This window comes from Sarcophilus harrisii, chromosome 1 (genome assembly GCF_902635505.1).
Source record: "Sarcophilus harrisii chromosome 1, mSarHar1.11, whole genome shotgun sequence".
In the NCBI taxonomy this organism is placed as follows: domain Eukaryota; kingdom Metazoa; phylum Chordata; class Mammalia; order Dasyuromorphia; family Dasyuridae; genus Sarcophilus; species Sarcophilus harrisii.
The window spans coordinates 320498346-320519332 of record NC_045426.1 but is presented as its reverse complement, the minus strand read 5'-3'; the positions used below and the strand labels follow the sequence as shown (position 1 = coordinate 320519332).

At 34.7% G+C, this 20987-nt stretch overlaps 1 protein-coding gene across 1 annotated transcript in view; it reads right to left on the bottom strand.

Moving 5' to 3' along the window:
- LOC116420465 overlaps positions 1-20987 on the bottom strand; it is a 181700-nt gene that overhangs the window by 157032 nt on the left and 3681 nt on the right. Inside the window, exons 3-4 of the mRNA XM_031945481.1 lie at positions 12136-12218; positions 3228-3353 (exon numbers count right to left, since the gene is read on the bottom strand). Coding sequence (XP_031801341.1) covers positions 3228-3353; positions 12136-12218 — 209 coding nt within the window. The remainder of the gene's footprint in view (positions 1-3227; positions 3354-12135; positions 12219-20987) is intronic.

Here is a 20987-nt window from a genome sequence, read left to right as displayed (position 1 = left end):
TGGAAGAAAAGCATATTGCCTAATAGTTGCCTGGCTGGTAGAAATATGGTTTGGGACTTTTCTTCCTGAGATTAAGATAATTTATTTCACATAAGAGATATTACTTCAAAGCAATAGTTGGTCAAAATTAGCCTTCCAACTTAACCAGAGCAGATAGAGAAAAGAGATAAAGAAAGACAGACAAACATATACATACATATATATGGATCTGTGTTTGTATAATCAGAAAGAGAATGATATATTGATATAAAATATATATAGTGTTTATATATGTATGTGTCTATGTGTGTATGTATCAGAAAGGAGCCAGGGAGACAGAAACAGAGACAGAGAGAGAGACTCTTCAGAGGTAGGATCAGATAAATCTGGAAAGAGACATTAAGAACTCAAACTGAGAGAGAGAAAATCTTTAAAGCCCAGCCAAAGGGACAGACTTGGGAAAGCTTTACAGATCCCAGACTTAGGGCTTCTCTTTTAATGAAAGAGCATAATGCTTCCTCAGCAACTTTAAAGAGTTCAGGTGGGAAGCAGCCCTTCCTAGCAGGAGAAAAGAGGTGATCCCAGCCCTCAATGAACTCTTGTACACATGGACCCAGAAGAAGGCTTATACTCCAGAGTTGTGAGTGGCCCCAGGCAGGAATGATTCCTATTTTTACTATGAATGCTGTTATTCCTAAACATGTGCCTCCTAGTGTGGTCTCATAAGTTTTTCCCACTCTCTCCTCTGAAGACATTGTATGCATAAGGAGAGTGTGTCCCTGGTTTATAGGTAAAGTGTTATAATTATTCTTGTTTATCTTCAGTTTATTTAATACATATATCTGATTAAGAGTATATGTAGTTTATCTGGCTAATTGTGAAATGAGAAACACTAGTTTGGAGAGCAGAAGTAGCATGTAAAACACAAAAGAATACATTTACCCCCATAAGGAGTACCCTAAAAATAAGTTATAGAATCATGGCCCTCTCCCATAGAAACCTTAACTATCAAGATGAGTGCAGATTGAATAACAAAATCATTCCAGAAAAAGAAGAGAAGAGAAAATGGTTTGAGGTATCACACCACTATATATGGAAGTAGAAGAAAAAGGAAAAGGAGGAGGAAGAGGAGTCCCTGATGACATTCAGTGAGTTGAGCCATTGTGAAAGTTGTCTTGAGGTTTTTGAATACAAAAAACACCTTAGAGTTTATTCAATTCACAAAGTCAGAGAGAGATTCATTATTAAGGACATCTCCAGAGCCCTTCTCAAATATATGGGGAGGTGCAAGAATCACATGTTCCTGGCAATCAAAAGTCAAGGGACCTTAAGGAGCATCTAGTCCAACCCCTTTATTTAGGTCCCTCCACATCATACACTTCACTCATAGTGTCTCTAAAGGTTCTATTCCAGACCCTTTTTCCCCTACATGGCATTTCACTTAGTCATCTCATTAACTCCAAAGTATTTAATTATCATCTCTATGTTGATTCTCAAATCTACTATCCTGCTCCAAACTCTCTGCTGATCTAAAATCTCACATATCCTTTTAGATCTCTCTAGCTTAATGTGCAGTACACCTCTTAAATTCAACATGTCTAGAACTGAACTTTTTATCTTTCCCCAAAACCATTCCCCCCTTTTCTGTGTTTCCTATGATAGTTAAATGGACCAAAATCCTCCCAATCTCTCAGACTCACAACCTAGGAATCATCCTCAACTCCTTACTATCTCTCACGCTCTTCTACTACCATATCCAATCTTTTCCCAAGACCTATGGATTTTACTTTTCCAACATTTTTTGAATATATTTTCTTCTCTCCTCTACAACCTACTCTACAACCACAGATCCTCATCACCTCATACTACATTATTGCAATAACTTGCTTGTGGGTCTGCCTGCTTCAAGACTTTCCTTACTCTGGTCCATCCTCCATTCAGTCATCAAAGTAATTTCCCCAAAGTTCAGGTCTAATAATATCATCCCTCTACTCAGTAAACTCCAGAGGATTCCTATTATTTCTTGAATCAAATACACAATGCTCTGATTGGCATTTAAAACTTCCTTATACCTTTGTGGTCTTCTTCTACCTTACTGTCAAACATATGCTCTTCCAACCAGTGACACTGGCCTATATCTATCTCTTGTCTCTGGACATTTTCCCTGACTCTCCCTCATAGCTGGAACACTCCCCACATCTCCACTGACTTCCCCATCTTCCATTAAGTTTCGACGAAAATCCCAAATTCTATGGAAGGCTTTTCCAACCCTTCTTAATTCCAGTGCCTTCTTTCTATTATATACTTCCTATATATTCTGAATATAACTTGCTTTGTATATATCCATTTTCATACTGTCTCCCTTGTATATTTTAAGCTCCTTTAGAGCAGAAACTATCTTTTGCCTCTTTTTTAATCTGCAATACTTAGCACAGTAATTTGCACATAGTAGGTTCATTAAAATGTGTATTCATTGATTGATTTACAGATGATAAAACTGAAAAGCACTGATGTGAAATAACAAAATTAGTTAATAATAGATTTAGTACTAAAACACAAACAAGTGCCACCTGTGAGTTTACGTAGCATTTCTAATATAAATTAGTCTATGTTTCACAGCATAGTGTGGTAAAGAGCACCTGTGTTTGTGTTAGTCACACTCACTAGTTGTGGTGGTAAAGGGAGAGCTATTTTATCCCTTTGGCAGTTATTTCCTCATCTGTAAAATGATGATAATAAAATTTATACTACCCACTGCCTCCTAAGATTTTTATGAGGAAAGTGCTTTGTAAAACATAAAGTGCTATAAAAATGTGAACTACTGTTGTTATTTTAAAAACAACAACTATTTTCAAGGCTACTATAAAGTAATTTTCCCTTAATGCTTTTTTTAAAAAAAAAAAAAAACCTTTTAGGTCAAAGTCAGAGGAATAATAGATAGTGACTGAAGCTAAAAGACTATACAATAACCTCTTAATTATCCTATAAGGTTGTCATTAAAAAACGATTGGTATTTTGCTGAAAAAGTATCCAATTCCTGGGTTACTTAGGCTTTTTGGGTAACAGGATGCTAAGTGGGCCAGCTTTTACCTTTTACAAAGTTGTCTGAGAACACAGAAGCTAATGTCATCAGAAATATGGCTGAATGCCTCATAAAAACAATAAAACAGATTATAAAGGAACAAAATAGAGAATGGAATGATATACATGAGGCATCATTACTACCACCCCCTTAATCCTCCATTTACCTGTGCAAATTTTGCCACAAGGTCCTGTTGAGTTTTGATATTGAATTGGCTCCTGTTGATCTTTAGTAAACAGAGGACACATTGATGTTTGGGCAGGATATACATTTATTTCCTCAACTCTATAATCTATCAGAAACAAAAAATTATAGTTATAAAATTATTAGCTATTTTCAATAAAGATTCTACTTACTTCTGCAAGGAGTCTTTCCCAGGAGTTCCCCTAATAGTGACTTAGAAATTACCTTTATTTACACCATGTGATCATATGTGTGCATGTATATTGATATCATGTATGTACTTAATTATGTACATATTATCTCCCCAGTTGGTATGCATACTCCTTAAGAGCAGAGGCTATGTTTTGGCTTGTCTTTGTATCTTCAGTGCTTAGCCTGACAGAATAATAAATCTCTACTGACTCACTAGTATATCTATCTGAATAGAGGATGGACCAGAGTGGAGAGAGTCTTGAGGTAGACAGACCCACCAGCAGGCTATTGCAATAATGTGGTGTGAGGTGATGAGGGTCCATGGTGATATTGTAGAGGATAAAAGGGAATATATTCAAAAGATGTTGGGAAATTGAAATCCACAGGCCTTGGCAAAAGATTGGTCATGGGGGTGGGGAGGGGGAGAGGAAGAGATAGTGAAGAGTCAAGGACGATTCCTAGATTGTGAACCTGAGGGACTGGGAAAAGTGGGGGTGGGATGGTTTTGGGGAAAGATAAAAAGTTCTGTTCTGGACATGTTGAGTGTAAGAGGGCTACTGGACATTGAGTTGGAGATGTCTTAAAAGTGGCTGGATATGTGAGATTGGAAATCAGCAGAGAATTTGGAGCAGGATAGGTAGATTTAAGGATCATAGGTATAGATGACAAATTCATAGGAGCTAATAAGATTATCAAATAACGTGAGCAAAACAGAGAAGAGGGCCCAGAACAAAGCCCAGAGGGACACCTGTGGTTAGTTAGATGGTGTGATCTGGAAAAGAATATAACCAAGACGACAGAGAAGGAGTGGCCAGATAGATAAGAGGAAAACCAGGAATAAGTGGTGTTGGAAAAGCTAGACATAAAAATGTATCAAGGAGAGAAAAAATGATCAACAGTGTCAAGGCTACCGAGAAGCCAAGATATCATTAGTAACTTTGAAGGAAGAGTTTCAGTGCTCTCAGATAAAGGTGAAAGCTTAATTGCAGGTTAAAAAAAGAGTGAGAGGAGAGAAAGAGTAGGAACCTTTTATATATGACTTTTTAAAGGAGTTTAACTACAGAGGGCAGAAAAAATATAGGATGATAGTGTGGATGGAAGGATCAAATGAGGGAATTTTTCAGGATGAGAAAGACAAGGGCATGTTTGAAGGCAGTAGGAAATAAGCCAGCAGAGAGAGAGAAATTGAAAATAAGTGTTAGAAGGGGGATGACAGAAGGGGTAATCTATTGGATCACTTGAGCGAGTAGAGGGTTTAGCCTTGGTAAGAAGCAAGGATATTTTATCATGTGAGACAAGGGTAAAGGAGGAAAGAGAGATGGAAGGCATTAGAATGATAAAAGATTAAGAAGAGGGCAGAAAAAGCAACGCATGGTGAATGGTCTCATTTATTTTTCTATAAAATATGAGGTAAAGTTCTCAGCTGAGAGGGAAGGAGAGGAAATGAAAAGGTTTGGAGGAGCTGCTATAGAGAATGGGATCATGAATTTATAGTATAGTATATAGTATACTACATATATATGGTACAATTGCCAAAGAATGAGGGCCTCGGTGAGATTGTGCAGCAGAGCACACACATAGGATCAAAGGCAGCAAATGATGAGAGTGATCCATGGCTGAAACTTGGCAAGATATAATTATGGATATTTAAAAGGGGCTAGGGATTCAAGAGAGGAAGACAGCATAGAGGTGAATTATTTCACAAAAGACCAAAATGGGGAAATGGGAAAAGGGTGACTAGTCAGGGGATATGGCCTGAGAAAGAAATGAAGATCAGATACATTAAAAACCAATAGTTTACATTGGATAGGAAGATTTCAGAATTCTATAACATAGAGGCACTACATTCATGGATGGAATTAGGAAACCTCCATTCAAGTCTAAACTCTGAGGCTTATTAGCTTCAGCACCTATTCAAGTAATTTTTCTGACCTTCGGTTTTGTCATTCATGGGATGGGATAATAAATAATATTTGCATTACCTACTACATAGGGTGGTGTAAGGAAACTACTTTGTCAACCTTATAATTCCATATATAAATTTAAGCCACTATTATTGTTGAAAATGACAGAAAGCTGGATGGGAATTTTTATGGGGCTTGTATTGGACCATCCTAGGACTACTAGCCTAACATTACATGGGGACACTAGCATCATAATTTAGTTTTCAGAAAATACAATCTTGTACAACCTAGCAATTCAGAGAAAGCACTGACTAAGGCAGAAGTGATTACTATCTGTCAATGGAAGAATATTCATATTCATATATTACAGACCCATAAGCTATTGCTTGTATAGCAATATAAATATGTATATATGTATATAAATACATATGGTCATAAGTAATTTTGTATATTTTTATAAATATATATTTTATTTAAGGATCACAGATTTAAAGCTAGAAGAGATTTTAGAAATAATCAAATCCAATCTCCAGTGTAAAGTGAGGATTTTATAGATAAGGAAACTAAGACTCCAAAATGTTAAATATTTGTCCCAGATCACATAACTAAATGACACATGAAGGATTCAAAACAATATACATTACTTAACACAAACCAACTATAAATTGCACTTTTTTCCATCAATCTACCCTCTTTTATTTAGTGATATTCATTTACAACAGTGTTTATAAGTAGTAAGTAATTAGAAAACAGTAAAATGTAACTTATATTGTCTTTTATTTTTTACTATTTATACTTTAAATTTACTCTTCATTTAAACTGACCAAGGATTACACATTAGAAGCAAGGAGGAACAGCTTTCCAAAGATATAGTTTACAATAGGATTCCAAATAATATAGCACCTCATTACTTAATTCTCATGTCATTTTCTAATGTTACAAATGAGTATGACTTGCTATCCCAATCATGCTACAAGCTCCTATACAGACAGGGGCTGTATCACATATATGTATCCATCTCCCTGCTGTATAGCTGATAGCCATTCAGTAAATACATGTTGAATTAAAAATGACCATACCAAAAAGCTGAGAGTAGGAAAAAAGTTTACTTCTGTTACCCTACCAATAACCAGGATAAACAGTGGACACAAACTGCTGTCTTTCTGGGCATTGATTTCTCTAAAAGCTTGACTACACTGCATTTTGTCTAAGGCAGTGCTCAAACCTGATGTCAGAGAAGACCTCCCTTGTTCACTAACAGAGAGATGAAATTTTGGCAAATGTTGGGAAAAGTAGATAAAAGCACTGTTCACCCAAGATTGCTTTAGCTGGACTTAATTTGGAACTAACTAATTGTATTTTTTAATATCCTCTTTTTAAAATTGCAAGCAGTATTTTTTAAAAAGATGTTGGCAAAACTCTCTGGGAAGGGATAGAGAAAGGGAAATCTAGGCAATATTAAATACAAAAGGTGTGATTTTAAAATATATTTTAAAAATATTTTCAACAATTAAGGCTTTCCCCCTCTCTTACTTATCAGTTGAGTGGTTAATCTGCAATTTCCTTCGCCTGAATATCCAGCTCAGATATTCACATTCACTGGTCTCCCCCAACAAGGGGATGGAAGTGACATGCAATGTCATTAATATATCCATAAAATGAGGAAAGAAGCTAATATTAGTGAAATCACCCACTCTGACTCAATGAATTCTACTCCTTTCCCTATTGTTTTCCTGTCTGGGTTCTGGGTGGCCTAGTCTCCTGGAACTTCATGGATTTTTGGATTTGGTTTTTGATCTATTAGGTTCTCTTTGCTCTCTGGAACCTATGAGTGTTGTCTTTAGATCACTCATTCATAAAGGATGTCTTATTAATATTCTTTGTTAATCATTCACTAAACCCCAATTTATACCGACAGATGTGTCTGTCTACCCATATCATGAGGCTAAGAGCCAAAAGCAACTCCTTCATCTCCACAATATAATAATAATAATGATAAAAACCTTTGCACTAATGTCTGTAAGTAATTGATTCAGTGGTTCAGTGTTTATCAAAATATGGGTATGTATGTGTGTTACTTGGTATTTGTCTGAATTATTATTTGTTTAAGGATAATACCTCATGGAATACAGTGATTATACTTTCTGAGTTTGCTTTGGCCAACAGTGCCTGACACATGCCATGCAATAATGAATGAACATTTTTATGATGTTAATGACCATTATTTAATTATTAACACAGTCATTTATAAAGAGAAGCATAACAAGTTTTCTGATTTTCAATGTCAACTAATTAACATTCTATTAGCCTTTGTAAGGTTAATTTATACCTATCATTTCAAAAATGAAACATGATTTTTTAAAATGGTCTTTGATGATTTTGTAAAACTACACAAAGCAGAGCTATTTCCTTTTGAAAGAAGATTTAAATTTTAAAATGAGGTGTCACAATCTGTGACCATTGCACAATCTGTACCATTGCAGCCTCAGTCCCCCAGTGCAAGCAAAGCAGGGCTCTGTAGCTCTAGCATACTAGGAGTGACAGCTACAGTGGAGCAGAGACACTCCTAACAGGTTCAGGGCAGAAAAAGGGGCTTGTGGTCAGGTCCCTAAAAGGAATTTTGAAAACAGCAGCACAAAATCCCTGAAACTTGGGACATATACATACATATATATACAGGAACTCCACCCAGAATCCTAATTTAACAAAGAATTATAAACTGAGTAATAAGCTAGGAAAATGAAAAGGCAACAAAAAAAAGTTTCTGACCATAGAAAGTTACCATGGTGACAAGAAAGATCAAAACAAACACTCAGAAGATAACCAAATCAAAGCACCTCCAAAAAAAATAAGAATTAGATTTAGACCATAGAAGAGCTCAAAAGAAGAGCTTTTCTTCAAAAGAAGAACTTGAAAATCAAGTAAGAGAGACAGAGAAAAAATTAGGAAAAGAATTGAGAGAAGTGCAAAAGAAAATATAAAAAGCTAATGAGGAAAAGAATGCCTTAAAAAGCAAAATTGGTCAATTGGGAAAGGAGGTACAAAAGCTCACTGAGGAAAATAGTTTCTTAAAAATTAGAATTTAGCAAATGAAAGCTAATGACTATGAGAAATCAAGCTACAATAAAGCAAAACAAAAAATGAAAAAATAGGGGAAAATGTGAAACATCTCATTGGAAAAACAACTGACGTAGAAAATAGATCCAGAAGAGTTAATTTTAAAATTATTGGTCTATCTGAAAGTCATTATCAAAAATGAAGCCCAGACATCATTTTTCAAGAAAACCATCAAGGAAAACCATCTTGATATTCTAGAATCAGAGGGTAAAATAGAAATTGAAAGTAATTGCATAGTCCAAAAGAAAGATTGGGGTATAAATGAGTATGTGACTCTAAAAAGTAAAACCATCTAGGACAAAGTAATAACAATAATTGTGCTATACTAATGAGGAATGAAATCAAGAACCAACACAGAGGAATTAGAAGGGGGAGAAAGGATGGTAGCTCTGAAAACCTACTCATATCAAGAATGTATTAAAGAGGGAATAAAGCATATATAATACCAAGAAGGGGATAGTGCCCTCAAAAATCTATAAAGAAATAAGGAGACAAATCTATAAGGGTATAGAAGGTTGTGTAGATTAGCAGAAGTGGGATAAGGTGTATAGACTAATGGGAGAGAGCTAAAGAGAAAAGAGAAAGGATGATCTAGGATAAGGTGGGATTCAGAAAGGTATTTAGATTAAATGGAGTGAGATAAGGTTTTTGATTAATGGGAATAGGATAAAGAGGGAGGGAAAAGATGGAGAGAAAAGATAAAGGAGGGATCCATGGAGTAGGAGCTTGGCAGTAGGTTAAGTTAATGGGTAGAAGCAAAATAGGGATAACAGGGATAGGAAATAAAAGATATATACAAACATAACAACAATGATCAGAAGTAGAATTAATTTTTAAAAAGTAGGGGTAGTAATCATCGATCTCAAAGTCAGATTCAGATTCAACCAAAAGAAATCTATATTACCTATCAGTAGTATTAATGTTATAGATGAATGTATATGTATGCACATATTTGTATGTGTATACATATATATGTTTATAAGTGTATATGTGTGTTTGTATGTAGGTGTGTATTGTGGGTGAATGGGTGTGTGAGGATGTGTATGTATGCATATATACATAAATAGATCTGTGCTTAACTATAACCTGTTTTGGGGAAGTGAGCAGAGGAAAAGAATCAAGTAAAAACTGCATAACAGAAAACAAAAGAAAACCTTCAAGGAAGCAAAGAAAAAATGGACAGGAATGAAGACAATGACTTCTATTATTATATATGTTTCTTTGAAATGGAAATTTATTGTAAATTTTTAAATCATCCCTGATGTTCTGTGAGGCACATGACAATGTTTTTTTTTTTCTTTTTTTTCTTTCTTTCTTTTTCTATTTTGTTTTTTTTCTTATTTTGCATTTGTTTTAAATAAATACATTTTTGAAAATAAAAAAGCTACCTGCAGACATAAGTCACTTGAGGACTCGCTGAGTTCTTTACCAACAATAATATAAATGCCTACTAACCAATCAAAAATTCATTATACAAAGGACCATATATCAACAAAGATAACTGCTGTCTTCTGAGCAAGGTCAAAGAAAGCATTTCAAGTGGCTCTCACATCTAGAAACTTATGACTTAATAAGGCTGGATATTATTATCCTATGTAGTAGATAAAGAAAGGACTTGAAATTAAGAAGACTTGAGTTCAAATCTTGCCCCAGACACTTGCTAGCTTGTTTGATACTAGGGAAGTCACTTAAGTACTTAAGCTCATCTTCAGCTTCCTGATTTATAAAAAAGATAATATCTTAACATAATTCCTTTCAATTTCCAAGTCTTCACATTCTCTCCTCTAATTAGAGGATAAGCTCCCTGAAAGCAGTTTTCATTCTTTTCCTTGTATTCCTAATATCTAACATGGTGTATGACACATAATAGGATACAAAGAGGGACTAGCCTCCTGGGAAAGTACCTTCTCTACCATTTATGATATTAGAGATTTGGCTACAGCTAAAAGCTCTACAATTGACATAGTCAGGACTGTCTAGTCCAATATGTGTTGGAGTCAAGATGACCTTCCTGGCTTTAAGAATATTTTTCTTTATCTACTACACCAAACTGGCCTCTCAGCAAATAGGAGTAACTTAATAAATGTCTGTTGACTGATCTAAAGTATGAACATCAATGAATGAAATGTCCACAATTAACTAAACTGAAATTTAGCTCACTGATAAGAAAAAAGTAGACTAGTAAAAGGGAAATAGCATCGAACTTTGAAGTCAGAAAATTACAGATGATCCTATGATCAAAGGATGTATACACTTTGGTGTTCAGTCATTTCAGTTGTATCCGACTCTTTGAGACCCTATTTAGAGTTCTCTTGGCAGAGATGCTGAAATGGTTTGTCATTTTCTTCTCCAGCTCATTTTACAGATGAAGAATGAAGGCAAACAATGTTAATTGATTTGCCCAGGGTTACACAGTTAGGAAATTTTTATGGTCAGATTTGAACTTAGATCCTCAACTTCAGGGCCAGCTCTCTCTCTATTATGCCTTTTACCTGTCCTGTGTATATCCTAGAGAACACACACACATAGAAAAGAAAATGTACCCTTCTGATTTGGGGGTATATTGGTTTTGTTTTACAAAAAAATTTTAATTTAATGTAATAAAAATTATCCATCTTGCTATAAATTCCTCCCTTCTCCACAGATCTGAGAGGTAGACTGTCCCTTATTCTCCTAATTTGCTTATAATATCACTTTTTATATGTAAATCATGAACCCATTTCAACCTTATCTTGGTATATGGTGTTAGATATTGACCAGTATATAGTTTCTGTCATACTGTTTTCCAGTTTTTCAAATAATTTTTTGTCAAATAGTGAGTTCTTATCCCAGAAGCTGAAATTACAGAAGATGATCTCAGGTGAGGTTTCACAAAAATGCATGTGTCATATTCTACAATCTATTTACCTTTAACAAAAAGCTAGAATGCCCAATCCTTACTAATATAAGTTTCTCTGTTTAGTTTATTAGGACATATCCTTTGGATTTTTAGAATTTATCTATACTCTGAGTATAACAATTATATATTTACAGGCTAAATATATAATGTAATATATATCTGTATAATATATAATATGTAATAATATAATAACCAGGATTATTAGAATATGTTTTTATCCTGAGAATAACAATCATATCTTTATAAGTTAAGTAAGTCCTCTTTTATATCCATTACAGTTAAGATGAAAAAGGATTATTAGTGTAATATTAACAGATTGGCAGTACCAATAATCATCAGTAAGGATTCTATAATAAACACTTAATGGAGGGGATAGAATGGTGAAAAGACTTTTTGAAGAGGTAAACTGACAATATTTATGTGAAAAAGATTTTAAAAATTCTTTAGTAGTTTGTCCTTCTTAATTGCCCTATCCTAATTTTTTTTTGTAGGAGTTATATATCTGGGGTCCACGAGCTTTTTTTAAAAAAAAATTCTTACTGCATACCAATATGATTGGTTTCCTTTGTAGTTATGTATGTTTTATTTTGTATATTTAAAGATCTTATTTTGAGAAGAGATGCACAAAGGGGTCTGTGATACAAAAAGAGGGTAAGGATCTTTGGTCTATTGATTCTTCACTTTGGAATTATTATTCAGGCATAAACAACTCTTCTTTCTGCAATTCCTCCTGCCAAATGGATTTAAGTATTTGGCTTACTGGTTACTTGGCCACCTACCAGATGGACAAATGCTTTGAGAGCTCTCTGTGCTTTTTCTCTTTTCTGCCTTGGCTGAACTTGGTCTTGACATATTTTGTGATCTAGAGAGCAAAAGAAACACAGAAAATATTTCAGGTTTAATATTTCCATCTCTCTTTAATTTGCACAGCATCAGCTAGTTAAAAAAGAAAAGAAAAGAAAAGAAAAGTTCTATAAAACAACTTAATAGTATGATATGCTGGTTGGAGAGCTGTCCAAATGTCATTACTTCCCCATTGAATTATTAAGCTGTTTCTGTTAACTGTATTAAATGACTATGGCTAGGCCTATGTGCATTACATAGGAAGGAACAGGCCCTGTACAGATCATAGGATTATATCCTTGTGAGAATTAAAAGGTTCTCCTTGACAAGAAGCCCCTGAACCTAGGTTTTGAGCATAAAAATTCCATCGTTTCACACAAAATGGAACATTTTATTCTAATAACAGTGCCTAGCAGGTCCACTCCACATAGAGATAAAAATCCTTAGTGCTGAGGTCTCAGGGCCTTTTCAGGCATTGTCAGTGAATCTTCCACCAGGTATAATTACCATTTTAAAAGGAAAGGAGACAAAGATATGAGTATTGCTCAAAAAACCAGGTCCAGGATTAATAAAATATATTGTTGCTCTGAGTATGACAATTGTATCTTTACAAGGTAGACAAATTCTCTTTTATACTCATTGCTTGTGTCTGATCAGTTCTTTACATCTTATCAACACTTGGGCTTAGGGGAGCTACCAGTAAGTAGCTTTCTTAAGACATTTTTATATAGTCAAGAAATTTAGAACTGAAAATCCCCTAATTCAGCCAATTCATTTTTACAAGTAAGGATACTGAGGCACATGTCCAAGGATATATGGATAATAAGTGTAGAGTAACTCAGGATCCAAATCAAGAGCTTTTGACTATAAGCCCAGTGATATTTCCACTACTGCATGGTATTTTCTTATCCTTTCAGTGAGCTATATTTAATAATCTGCAGTTTAATTGGTATGGGTATCCCTTCTACTGATGAAGGCAATTCAGTAAAGAAATCAATCAACAATCATTATTTAATGCATAGTGTGTGCCATGTACTGAGCTAGACACTGGATATATAAAATCATGAAATAGCCTCTGCCTTCAAGCAGGAAAAGTTGCTGAAGTAGTCATTCTTGAATCGAGCCCTGAAAAAGGAGATGACTCTTAGAACTTACTGAAGTTAAAAATTCCTCTTCCTTAAGCCAAGAGAATAGTACATGTGTCTGTTTCTCTAAATGTGCACTGCAGACAATTTGTGGCCGACCTAATGAGTGTGTCTCAGCTCACCCTTTGGAGGAAGACCAGGGCCCATGTTTATTTAATTGACCATGTCTGGTATTACCACAAAAAGATTACTATTAACATTTTTGACAACCACAACTATTCTAATGATACTGGTCAATAACTCAACTTTCCTTCTTAGTATTTAATATAATCTCATCACTTTAGGCCCTAAATATGTCCCATTAAATAGGAATAGCATTCCATGAGTTTGTTAAACTACAGCCAGTTTATTATCATAGCAAATCATTACATATAACACCATTTACAAAGAATATTATAAGACTACAATTTCACTTTTGTGTGTTATCAGAATTTCAGTTTCTTAAATATGCAGAAATCATGAAATTAACACCAGAGAGTCATTGTCATAAGATATCCAAATCAATGGTATTGAGAACAACTGAAGAACAGTAAATATTAGGGAAAAAAGATAAAACCATGCTTAAGATGACCTCTCTACAGTTTAAAAAAGAAAAGAAAAAAAGGTTGCTATAAAACTATGCAAAATTGACTATTTCCAGATATAAAAGGAATAAAGAGGGCTGATTTAAAAAAAAAAAACCTAGTATACAAAAAAGATCATTATAAGGTCTAATTAAAATCAAATGACTCACGTAAGCTATTATTGGCTTTTATCCTAAATTAATTTTTTTATTAATTATTATTATAAGGATATTACCTATGTGCTCCACAGAGGAAGCAAGAACCAATGAGCTTTCAAAAGCTAAATCTGTTTGGTGCCACGAAACAAATTAAATTCCACTTTGGGGAATTAAAAGGCTGGGAGTCTATTAGAGAGAGTGTGGGGAGGGAGGGTGTCAGATGGTGGGGAGGAGAAGTGTTATGTACATTTTGATTTACAAGAAAAACTTAGATCTTTGAAATGGGTACGAAGGCAGGCTTTAGGAAGATTTAACTTTATTTCTATGCCATATTTGAGGGATATGCATTTCAGATAAAATTCAGATCTATCCACTTATCTATATGTATATATATATATGTATTCATACATATTTATATGTGTGTGTATGTGTATGTGCGTCTACATTCACATACCATATATGACAACATATGAGCATATGTGTGAATGTATGAATTATAGATGTACATTGTAAGCATATCTCTTATGGGAAGGGGAGAAGAAAGAAGAGAGGAACTTAGTCCAATTTGGCTTCTTTACTAGAGACCAGAATGAAACCTTCAGATTCAGTGTCATCTGAGATCATGATATAGCAAAGGAATCTCCCCCACACCATCTAAGATGGATATGGAGAAAATTGAAGGAGGAAAACTTCAGTAAGTTTATACAAAATTGCAGGAACACCCCTGATGGTGACTTTTTTTAATGACCATATTAATTTTCTAAAGCTGTGTCTTATTTTGAAATGCCAATTACCCCTCATGGTCCTATCAATTGCATTTGCCCATAATTTTCTGCTTTCAGTTGACATTGGGTTCTCACAGTAAAGAGATCAGACACTAGGGGCCCAATTATATGTAGACATTTTCTTCCAAATCTAGTACAACATTCAAATCAGACCTCTTATAAATACAAAAATGAATGACATGTTTATATACCTTTGCACTATCACATGTGCTCACAATGGCAGGGTAATGTATATAGCAACAAGTGAGAAATTAAATTATGTCAGCTGACAATATAAATCAACATATGTATAATCTAAAAAAAAGTAAGTGGATTTTCTATTATTATTCCATCATAAGGGTAATCAGTTGCCTTTGTTCTGAGAGGCAGAGGACTTCAAATTTAATCCCAACCCTTCCATTAATTTGTTTTATTGTTATCGTTTTGTTGGTTTTTCCTTGGAAAGTTCCTTTACCTAACAACCTTGGTTTTGTCATCTGAAAAGTTGAGTGCCCTAAGCCATCTGACCCCTAAAAGTCTCTCCAGCTCTAAAATGTTCACTCAGAACATCTATGAAGATGAAAGGTGGCCATAGAGTTTGTAGCAGACACACTGAAGTGGATTTCTTATCACTGGAAGGAGGCAAAGACTAAATGCCCATTTATCAGGCATGTTATAGGAAAGATTCTTTCCCAAGCACAGGTGGTCCCTTCCAACTCTGAGATTCTGTCATGGCACATTCTTTGTGTGGTTCTCAAAGAATTAATCAGCGTTAGCCCTATCTTTGACCAATGGCAACTGAAAAGGATCAACAGATTGCTATGAGCAAATGCATTCCATAGGATCATAGATTTAGAGTTTGGAAAAGACTTTACAGGTTGATGATTTGATTTCAACTGAGTTCCTCCTTTTTCCACATCTAGAATTTTGTCCCCTATACTATGCTTTGAGCCAAGTTTAGAAGAGGGACTTCAGCTTTCAAAGTTCAGCTTTGAAAGATTCATATCATTTCCCACTTGGTCACATCATTGTCTCTTGAAACTCATCTTCCAGTAAGATCACATAACCTCTAAAATCCACACCTCTTCAGTACCATCTGCCTCTGGGATTGACATCAGAGACATCCTCCCAGATCTTCCACTTAAGAAGGTGGCCATCTCATTACTTCTCACCTCATTGTGCTCCTGGACTTCATCATTGTCTCTAGATGCTCATCTTTCTTCAAGATGACCTCAGGTCAGAAATTTACCCCTCCTCCTTGCCTCTCCCAACTATCTCTAAGGCTCCTCCCTTGGTCTAATTGGAGAAGGCTAAAGTGAGACTTCCTCCCAGATCCTCTTCTTAAGGAGTGGAAACCAATCCAACTGCAGGACTTCATCATGTTCATCATTCCCCGACTTGAGAACATCTTTTTTCTTTTTAACTCCTTTTAATGTGTCTTCCCCAATTAGAGTGAAAACTCTTTGAAGGAGCAGGGACTATCTTTTTGCTTTTTTTGAATATAGTGAATTGCCCAGAGGAAACACTTAATAAATATTTATTGACTGACTGAATATGGATAGGAGAAAAAATAATCATGAAGGTATATGAGCATTTTGTTCCTTTTTCAAAGAAGCCACTTCTAAATACAGTCTAACCCTTGAACAATTTTACAATGTTGATGAAACAGGACAATTTAACAATAGTTTATGGGTTCTGTTCTGGAATGACAATAAATCTTGTGCCCCTGAATATAAGCAGAATAAACACAGCTTGACTATACCTACATGGTCCATTGCTGTATATTAAACACATACATCTCTGGGATTCAGAAAACTTCCTCAAGTTTCTAAAGGTCTCAAACATTTACTTGTTGCCTTCAGGAATAGAAAAAAAAATGAGTTGTTCTTGCTAATTATTTTTCATATTATGTACCACCAAGGGAATGATATCTCAGAATTGTAGGCTTAATTAACCATAGCAAAGCATTCAATTTAACAACCACTGATTAACTTCCTACTGTATTCAACACATGGTTGTAATGTCAGAAAAGATAAGTTTAGACAAGATTTGGCAGCTAGGTGGCGCAGTGAATAGAGCACAGGATTGGAGTTCAAAACAGTTTATACTCCTAATAGCTCTTATAATAATAAAATTTTAAAGAGTTACAAAATATTATCTCAGATACTCAATTAGCTGTGTGACCCTGAGCAAATCACTTAATCTTTGATGATTTCATGGTTTTTCTATAAAATGGGGATAAGAAAAGTAAATATCTCACAGATATTTGTTGTGAGATCAAGTGAGACATTGTATGCATAAGTACTTAACACAGTGCCTCGTGCATTATAAACAATATGGCAATGCTTATTCATAGGGCTTACATAAATCAATCACATGTGCCTTCTAAGGAAGAACAGAATTGATATATATAAATATATATATACACACACACATATATATAACACAAGTGGTTTTTGTTTATATATATATTAATATACACACATATATAAAACATGTGAGAGACAGAGAAGAGAGAAGGGAAGGGGAGAGGGAGGGAGAAAGAGGGAGAGAGAGAGAAAAAAGGAGAGACAGACACAAACAGAGAAAGGAAGGCAGAGAGAAGGAGGGAAAGAAATGGAAAGGGGGAAGAGATGGATGGGAGTGGGGAGAGAGAGGAAGAGGGAGACAAAGAAAGGAGAAGAAAGAAGGGAGGAGAGGGAGAGGGAGAAATTCTTTAAATACAAGAGCTGAAATTTAAAGGACAGAATGTGGAGGGTCATCACTTAGTGGTATCATGGAAATAAGTACTGGCCTCAGAGTCAGAAATCACAAATTGGGATTTCCTCAATTTCTTAAGTTGTAAAATGGACAAAATACCATCTATACAAAACATCTCATAGATTTGTTGTGAAGAAAGTCTTTGGAAACCATAAAATACTTTTTAAATAGGAGTTTATATTGTTGTTAGTATTAATATTATGATTATCTAGTTTATTTCCCTTCCTTTTGCAAATGAATACATAAAGGCCTAGAGAGATTAGGTGCCTGCTTAGGTGACAAAGCAATTTACAGCAAGAACTAGACCTCAGGTTTTCTGACTTCCAATGAAATAACTATGCTTTCCATTAAATTATATTTATTTATTAGCACACACAGAGGATTATCAAAACTTTTTTTGAAAAAAAATTTTTTAATGAAAATACAAATTTTAAAAACGGGTACCTTCTAGGAGGTTAGTACATAAGGGAACAGTAATTTACTCAAGGAACTGAACTCTATTATTCTAGAACCTGGGAAATCTTAGTAAAGTCACTTCACTTAACCTCTCCAAGCTTTGGTACATTCATCTGTAAAATGAGGCAATTGGACTAGATAGTTTCTAAGGCTCCCCCATCTCTAAATCTGTGATTTTATTACTATTTCTTAGTAGTCAGAAACTACCCAATCACATATTTTTAGACTCTATGAAAAGACTTTAGAAATCACCTAGCCTAACCTGATTTTATACATGAGAAAAGTAAAAACCAGACTTTTCTAAGGTCACACAAGTAGAAAATGGTGGAGGTAGCATTTGAACTTGGGTCCTCTGACCTCTCAGTCCAGCATTCTATCCAGGAGACCATCATAACTGTGTTTGCCTAGCATTTTTTCCTGTAATCATTTTGCATTGTTTTGTTCCCTAGAAAGCAGGAAATGATGGTATCTTAGCCCATTATCTGGCAAGGACAAGTTTCCATCATAATGACAATGTCTCAAACACGGCTCCATCTCTGGGGACCAAAAATACCAGCCAAGAACTTTTTCTCTTAACATTTAGCAAACTAGAAAAGAAAGGGAGACACTTTTTTTAAAAAGTCATATATACTACACATCAGTTATGCAGATCAAGAGTACAATATTATTTGGTCTAAATTTTAAGGACTCTCTTCCTCTATTTCTGCATTCCTGACAACAGATTAGCCACCACTTAAAGAGTTAGCCCTAGTTAGTACAGAGATAGATAAAAATTACTTAATGTAATTTCATGCTTGGTCTAGATTTTCACCAATTCTATATATCAAGAATCCTCTTTAATGGCCTTGGTTAATTAAAAGCACAGCGATATATGTGGTTCTTAGAGGCACTTACATGTATATAAAGGCAGCATGCCATGTGTTATCTTTAGACTGGAAATTAAGGAACTTTGAATTCAAATCCTGACTCAGACCCTTACTAGCAGTATGATTCTAGGCAAATAATTTACTTGAATCTTAGTTTCCTTGTTCAAAAAATGAGGATCACATCTCACAGCATCATTGTGAGGAACAAATGAGCATGTATATAAAACTGTGTGTGTGTATATATGTGCATTGTACACATGTGTATATGCATGTGTATGTAGTAAATTGTAAAATATCATATAAATGTGAGCTCTTACTATTACAATAACACTATACTTATCTCAAAGTCAGCATTCCAGAAATCTCAACCCTCCAGAAGACTTAAACCCAGTCTCTGAACTACCCCCCTCAAAAAAAAAAAAAAGAATAGCATCATTATCATAACTAGCATTTATAATGAACTTTAAAGTTAGCTGGGTTTAGTGGAATTAGCAAAAGTGATATAACAGAATGGATTTTGAGTGGCTAGCATCAGATTTTAGATTTGCTCTAATATGTAATAGGGAGTTAATGTAAAACAAGACGAGTAACCAGATCTGGATATTTCTGTATAGAGAGTATTCATTTATTATAACAAATAATATCTTTCAAATTAAGAATAAATCACATTGTGACTTATTTTTTGAGTTGTCGGCTTAATCCTTAATCCTTTAGAAAAATGGTGCTCTTTGGATTTGAATTAACTAGAATTTTAAAGATAATGGAAATTGTCAAGAAGGTGTGGAGATAGAGACCCTCCCAGCAACTGTAAAACAAGTTTGTTATTGCCAAAGTTTGGCTGTGCTTAATTAGGCTATTGGAGTTCTTAATTATATCAGTCCTTGCAGTCAATGATGGCTTGTTCTCCCAGCTATGATGAGTACAAATCATTGCCTTAACTTGTTCTATGTGTACATTTTAAAATAACAGTAGGTACTTCACTCTTGGAATCTGGCTGCCTCCAGGTTCTTACTTTTCTAATACTCCTCCACATAGAGGGAAAAATAATCTTCTTAATGCAAAAATCTGAATATGTGACTCCCCTCCTCAAAAATATTCCATAGCTTCCTATTGCATTTGGAATAAAGCAAAAGTTCTTCAGATTCACATTTAAAACTCCCCACATATGGGCCCCAACGTGTCTTTCCCTCTTTACAAAGACTGTATTCCTTTTCACACACTAGTCAAAATGTATTAGTGATCTATCTCTTTGAATTTAACTTTCTGTCTCCTGTGCTTCCTTATCACTGCCTTTTAGAACCTTGTTCTTCTTCTAAGGTCATCACAATATAATTAATGGAGTGCAAAGGATATCCAGCTTCAAATCCTGTGTCAGTGATTTGTGAGTCTTATGGATCTGAGTAAGACCCTTAGTCTCCTCACATGTAAAAATAAAGGATATAAACTGAACAGCCTTTAAAATTCTTCCAGCTCTAAATCTGTGATATTCCACAAAGCTCCTTAGTTTGCTCCCACAGGAATACGTTTTCTCTCCTCTAAGGGTCCCCAACGGTCTTTAAAGCTCACCTTTATCTGGACCACACTTTTTTTTAAACACCACTAGTGATTTCATGAGTGGTCCTGGGGAATGTAGAAAAAGGAGACTCAAATCCAGGTCTTTCTGATTAGAAGGCCGGTCCTCTCATATCACATTCTAGCTTCTATTATATTTATCTATTCTATTTATTCACTTTATATAATATATTATAATATTTTCTGTTTATATATCACATTGCCACTAATGAAACTGTACATTCCTAGAGGGAACTATGTCATATTTGTGAATACATACACATATGCATAATGCATACAGAATTCATATGTTCTCATATATGTACATATAACACTATACATATATACAGTGTCTTATACATATATAGTATATATGCATATTTATACATACATAATCTATACTGTATATATGGTGTACATGCATGCATTGTGTACACAGGTCCCATAACATGTGTGTTTTGTACACATGCATATTGTACTGTGTAGTGTACTGTGCAATATACATTATATACACTATATATGTAT